Source organism: Poecilia formosa, unplaced genomic scaffold (assembly GCF_000485575.1).
Source record: "Poecilia formosa unplaced genomic scaffold, Poecilia_formosa-5.1.2 Scaffold153, whole genome shotgun sequence".
Classification (NCBI taxonomy): Eukaryota; Metazoa; Chordata; class Actinopteri; order Cyprinodontiformes; family Poeciliidae; genus Poecilia; species Poecilia formosa.
The window spans coordinates 669146-676170 of record NW_006800092.1 but is presented as its reverse complement, the minus strand read 5'-3'; the positions used below and the strand labels follow the sequence as shown (position 1 = coordinate 676170).

The window sequence follows — 7025 nt, the reverse complement described above, 5'->3', positions numbered from 1 at the left end:
GGTGGTTAGAACTGACTGAACCAGATAACCTTTTTGTTTTTTTTTTGGTTTTTTTTTACTGTATGTTTAAAAAAAAATACAAAGGAGTCTGGTTGTTTTTAGGTTGGTATGCTAACAGCGGGCGTGTTAAGCGAGATCATGACGGGCAAATGTTTCTTCTTTATATGTATAATGCTTAAAATATTGCCATGATGTGTTAGTCTCAAGTTGAACAAAAATGCAAAGCTGCATTTTTCCCCCGTTTTTAGCCTTTGAGAAAATAATAATTAAGCTTTCCTTGAATTTCTTTAAGGTGCTTATGATCAATATTTCTCCAGGCTTTCTGGAGGTCTTTGTGTTTTTCTTTGCTCCTTTGATTGCTTTTATAGTAGTTTCCTGCTCAGTCCCTATTTCTAACGATGCCCACAGATTGTGCAGTGCATGCCTGAAAAAAAGGATGAGGAAATGTATAAGTGCACGAAAAAAGAAGTGTCAAGTTTACAAAACTGTCCCCATCAGAATAAAACCTCCGGTATCTCGAGGTTATTTCTTTAAGAAATCTGAAAGAAATCCAGTAAAAATCAGAAACAAGGACCTGAGAGAGCCATCAGCTGAAAGGGAAGAGCTCTTCTAGTGGCTCTTTGGGAATCACCTTGTTGGGACTTAAATACAGTTTTCCGCCTGTCAGTTGAATTACTTTAATGATTCAACCAAGGAATTGAGAACAAACGCGTCTTTATTTCAGCTTTTTAAAAATCTACGTTAAGTGCAGATATCAAATCTTTCTGTTGAACATGATTGGGACTTATTCTCTTCTTTAATTACATTAAATCAATGTAAAGTGTTTGGAGGGTGAGTGGGGGGGTAACCACTTTCACCCAGATGTGTCCAACAGCAGGAGTTCAAATTTACAAAGTGTGAAGGAAACACATTGAAATATCTGATCCATTACAAAATCTGCAAGTTACTCTGAAATTGTTTGTTTTTGGAGGAACAAACTAAAAAAAATAACTCTTTGACATGTGAGAATAAGGCCATTAAGTAATAATATAAAACATTTTAGATACTTGGTTGTGATCTTAAATTATTCAACTGAAATAATATGAAACAGTGAAATGAGCTGAGAAAATTATCACTTCATAATAACAACATAGCAGCTGTTTTACAACAATATAATATAATGATATTTTAGCTCAGTTAATAGCTTTTGAACCACCACAGATGCATTCATTTAATACAAATACTTTATTGACAATGTGTGTGTGTTTGTGTGATGCAAATATTTTAATGGAATTGAAAAATATTGAGAACATAAACCAAGTTTGTCACTTTTACAGTTTAGGTTTGAAAAAACAAAAGACACTGAAAGGCTGTAATGCATATATAGAATCAAAGTGCATATTCTTGTTCCTTTTTATGTTGACAATATACACATTACACTATACATAAATAATTGCATCGTAAAAATGACTCAAGTATTTACATGTAAAATATATTTTATATAATATATAAATTTATATTAAATCTAGGTAGATTACAATTGGGGTAGTGAGTCCGGTTGCTTCCTGTGAGTCGGGCCGTGTCGGTGTGCTATCTGTGGGTGTTGAGCAGCACCTCCAGCCAGCAGGGGCAGGAGGTGATGAACTGTCTGGAGTAGCAGGGGCCCCAACCCTTAGCGAAACTGATCCGGATGCTGTGGGGGTCCCAGGGCCCTTCCTGAGTCTCTGGCTTCACGCCGTGCTCTGTCATCCAGCTAGAACACTCAAAGTCAAACACCTTGAGGGAGAAACCAGGCATCACCCTCCTCACGCTCAGCCCACGAGCGCTCGGCAGGTCCAGAGTGGGCGAGTGGACGAACACCGGGTGCTGGCTGCGGTTGTAGACCCACACGCCGTCGGCCTCGAGACTCAGCACAATGCCGAAACCGATTTTACTGCGAATCTGTTGTACATTGCCGCCGCTGCCGCTGCCGTTGCCTCCCGATCTCCCTCCTCTTCCGTGGCTGTGGTGCCGGTAAGGGTCCGATGCGGCGTGGATGCTCGGGTCCTCGTGGCGGCTGCGGTAGGCGTTGGCGTGGAGCTGGCCGAGGCAGAGGCCCGTGCCCTGAGGTAGGTCGTAGAAGATACTGAGTGAGGGCTCGTAGGCCGGGTACAGGCGGCCCACGCGGGTCCGCTGCTCCCAGTAGGCGACGCTGCACCAGTGAGAGCGGTGTCCGCCGGAGGTGGAGGAGCCGATGGAGGTACCAGTGTCTGACAGGAAAACAGAGACGGGAGAGATAATGTCAGCGTCATCAGGTCACTGTAGCAGAGATTTCACCAGCAAAGCTTCGGTAGCAAAGTTGGTATATGTGTGTGTGTATATATAAAATGTGACATACTCTGCTTCTTTGTCATTTAAAACAGTGGCTGCCAAATTCAGCTCTCAGGGGCCGGTGCCCTGCAGCTTTTAGAGCTGCTTCACCACACCCGATCCAAATGAATGTCATTACTTTCTCTGCGTGTCGAGTTCTGCTTTGATTCATTCATTTAAGTGGAGACGCTTCTCTAAAGGTAGCAGAGCCCACAGATCAAAAAACGAACTTTCATCAGTTCAATACAATATTTAAACTAAAAGCATCATAAAGAAAAAACGAAAAATCAAAACATGCTTTTATCTTAAAAGTTGTTAATTCCACACAACTAATTAGCAAGAATATATTCTTAAAAACATTAAGTGTTTGTAGCTGTTTTACCTAAAAATATGTAAATTATTATTATATTACGCTAAGGTTCTTTACAGCATAATTTGTGAACAAATAAAAATCTGCCTTTTCAATGCTCTGTTTGGTAGCAAAACCACAGGTCTGCAGGTAGATCTAGGCTTTAGATTTTTGAATTTCTGTGTATTTATTTGTTGCCTCTATCACTAGGTCTGACATAAAACTTGTTGTTTAAATACATGTCAATATTAAAAACACTTTTAATATCAAGGAATAAAGCCAGAAAATTCACAATATTTCCATACTGAAACTTCTATTTTCAATACTAATCCAGATCTGCATATTCCAGACATTCCAGCACTGAGATATTGTGTAATCCAATGATGAATCTAGTCTCAGGATCTCAAAAGTCCTTTCACTCTGCAGTGTTTATCATGACCTTAAGGGGGCGACAAAACGGGCGGCAGAACGACTGATTCATTTTCAAAGCAGGTAATTTCCTATGAGGTTTGTTTTCAATCAGCAGTTTCCTTCCCTTCAGATGTAATTAACTATATCTTGATTAGTAGAAAATTAATTATGTTCCAGATTAGGATCTGCCTTTCTTCTAGTGATAAATGTATGTATGCGTGCAGAGATTCAGGAGATTCTCATCATTATTAGAAATAAGAAAAACTTTGATTACTTAAACACAAAAGTCCACAAACTGATCGCCATAATTAGGTCCATCTTGGTCAATGATCTTTCTCCTCTGCAAAACCCATATGGCAAAATTAACAAAGAGCTGGAAGATTAAAGACGTGCGGTTTTCTTTTGCGCTCAGTCAAAAGTTTCACTTCAATTTGTCACCTGTCTGTCTCAATTTGAAAAAGCGGGTTTCCCCTCCGCCGCCCCCCATCTCCTCCTCTGACATCCCTCACCATCACCCTCCGCAACCCTTCCTCAGGTCCAGAGGTAAAAGAGGAGATTTAGAGTGGCAGAGAGGAAAGTTGGGGGGCCGAAAGCATTCAGCTCTCTGTCAACCTAGCATAAGCCCATGAACCCCTGACCCCCGGCCCTCATGCTATCAGCTCACATTAACTCCCACACAGAGTGATGCCATTATTTTGCTCCAGAGACTCTATTGACACAGAGGATTTAAAGACCCATGTGCCTGTGGCCCCATTCCTTTCACATAACACCCCCTCTTCACCCGCGAAGAGCCAGATGATGGCTGCTCTCTCATTAACGCGCTGCTTTTAGGTGAAACCGGGACCGAGACGGGACCGGGTTCATTTCAGCAGGTCTGAGCATAAAAGGTAGGGGCTCTTGTGAGTGCAATCGCTGGGAGACAGGGTCTCTCTCTCTCTCTCTCTCTCTCTCTCTCTCTCTCTCTCTCTCTCACACACACATACACACACACACTCTCGTACAGGCCGAGCCTTCTGATTCAAACGGCACCAGTGCAAACACACAAACACCCCTTGCACAAAATTGCACTTCTCATCTGAGGCCCACGTGTGTCATTAGTGAATTCCAGGCTGGCAACTCCTGCAGTCTGGAGGTTTTACAGCTCTCCAACAAGAGAGCAGGCTGCTCAGCTAGCAGCTCTCTCACTCTTTCTCTCACACACCCACGCACACACACTCACACACACAAAGAATCGCACACACTTTTACAAGCCGTGCTGCCTTATTCCCTGTAATAATGCAACACAAACATGTCTGGGGAAACACAGGGAGACTTTATGAGCTCATGATCAAATTAATGCCCAAAGAAAACAGAGAACAAACTGATTTTTTAAAGATTTTTTTTTTTCATTTTGTAAAGATGCATGCTGCAACAGGAAGTCAACAATTAGACCCTGACATGTGAAACAATTCAAGAGCTTTTACCTAATTTTTCAGTTTATGACTCGACAACAAGCTAAATATCTCGTTTTGCAAATGGCGTGCCTCAGGTGAGGGAGCTGTTCAGGACTTCAAAGCTACAGGATTAAAGTCACGAACGAAAAATAAATGAAGTCTTGTGTTTCTCAGAGTTAGTTTTTTTTTTTTTGAAACCATTGAAAGCGCTCTGGATCGATAGTTTGGTGGATAATTTTCTTTTTGTTTGGTGAGAAGAAACACGCATTACTCAGGTCCCGTTCGATGTTCGCTGGATGTTATTTTCATTCACTTTGATCATGTTTTAAGCACAATAGAACAGGAAATGAATCTAAGAAAAGCATTCAAGTCCAACGGAAACCTTTCAGAAAGCCTGGAAATGTATTAAAACAAGCTTTACGAGCTTGGAAACACCTTTTGCACCTAAAAAAAAACAAAAGCATGGAGAAATTAAAAGGGGCACGAAGCTTAATCATGGTCCTCTACGGTGAGAAGTTCAAAGCTCTAAATCATGATGTGCATCAGTGTTTGACAGCCCCAGAGGAACAGCAAGACATGCTTAATGTTTCTGGCACCGGCCTCAGTGTCATCACGCTCAGCCTGGCTATCATCCAACTAAAGGTATGACAAGCTCGTGTGAGAACGGCGAGGGAGGGAGGAGAAGCAGGAGGGAGGGGCAACCGACTTCTTCAATGGAATTTTTAAAGAGGGGTTCAGACCTGAGGTTATCAGCGTATTTATGTTTGAGTGGAGGAAGTCGAGGTGGGCCGGGAGCAGAGGGAGGAGGAGGGAAAAAAAAAAGAAAGAAAGCCGTGGGTGACTGTGATGCGAGCGTGCACGCCTGCATCTGTACAACAGGGCTGGCAGCAATTACAGCGTCCTGCAAGCGTTTAGGCCGACCACTATTTAAGAGCTCTGTTTACCAATTAGATAAGTAGCCTTTGTTATTTCACTTCAAAATCGCTGTCTCTTAGTGCCAATCTCACCGAGGCGTCCACTGCGCCTCACACCGGCTTCGCACAAACAAATGGGGTTAATTAGATATATAAAATGACTATAACACTGAACAACAGTCACCTTCTTAAAAGGACTGAGACGATTTTAGAGGTTAGCGACGTTAGCATCCGACGTTCACAAGACAGTCAGTCAGTTTCCTCCTGGTTCCCCGCAGACGCTTAAAATCGGGACTTCAAACATCGCGTGGCGGACGCTCATCTTCCCTCCTTGATTTCCTGACATTTCTTCCGCAAGGATCACAAATGAACAGGCAGAGTAAAAATAGATGCTTTAGCATTATTCTGCAGGGGTACCTGTGTGCAAAAACTGAAAATTAAAAAGACTTTAGATTTTAAAAAATGTTCTTTTTTTAATTTAATTCACGGTTAATTCAAAGCATTAAGAGACTACTTCTTCTAGTTTTATGTGGTTTTAATAAGACCAAAGTCGGCATGTGTTGAGCTTCCCACAGGAGTCAGTGGTGAGTCCCGTTTTCCACAACATTTTAATTGAGTACGATGCAGGCAGAGCTTCCAAAATAACAGCAGAGTAATCTCTGCGCTCTATGTGTAACACTCCACTGCTATTACCTACAATGATGAGTTCTGTCTCAATTTAAAGAGTCTGTGGTATGCTGAGACAAAGAAAAAACAACACAAGGATGGGGCATGAATATGAGAAGATGTGATCCAGAGAGCATCATGGTACTTGTGGAGCTCTGGTTCCACACCCAAAGGGCACAGGTTGCTGCTCAGACAAAAGCAGTTTGACCTAAAAAATGTCTAAAAATGTGTGTAAAAAAAATAATGGTAAAATGCAGTTTAAGTAATAAAAAAAGTCTATTTTATCATTTGGAAGAGTTTTCTACTTTGACAGTACGATGCATGCTTTTCCGATCTGATCAGGCCTCCACACCAAAACCGTTGGTAAGCAACACATTACATACAGTTTGGGTTAAAACTTTGATCGTTAAGCAAGTTTTGTTTTTAATCATAAGCAATTTCGTTCAATAACTCAAAGCAAAACATTTGCATTATGAGAAATTAAACTTGGTTAATGCAGCATTAAGTCTCCAAGGCAAACACGGGTTGTGTAATGCAAATCAAAAATATGTAACACACCTTTTCCTTTTTATATATCTGTGAATACTGCTGATGATGGAATATAAAAAATACACAACCATATGAACTATTTAGATCAGTCACAGTCTACTTTACAAATGTTCACAGATTATATAATTTAACCCTGTCGCTTTGTGAGTGAACCCTTATTGGCTCAGGGCTGCCAACATCTGTATAAAATGAAGACGCCTATATTTCAACTAATTAAAAAAAACAACATTTTACAGAGCATAACTATCAAATATGTGACTATATTGAACACAAACTCCAGACAAAACGCAAATAACAGAACTCTGTTCACAGTCCCGATAAACCATTTGGTTTACTCATTAAAAATGAGAAACAATTTAAGACTAACAACCAGAG

At 41.1% G+C, this 7025-nt stretch overlaps 1 protein-coding gene across 1 annotated transcript in view; it reads right to left on the bottom strand.

Moving 5' to 3' along the window:
• Positions 1-1208: 1208 nt before the first annotated feature.
• Positions 1209-7025, bottom strand: part of LOC103146173 (mothers against decapentaplegic homolog 6-like) — a 23664-nt gene continuing 17847 nt past the window's right edge. Inside the window, exon 4 of the mRNA XM_007563961.2 lies at positions 1209-2228. Coding sequence (XP_007564023.1) covers positions 1570-2228 — 659 coding nt within the window. The 3' untranslated portion in view covers positions 1209-1569. The remainder of the gene's footprint in view (positions 2229-7025) is intronic.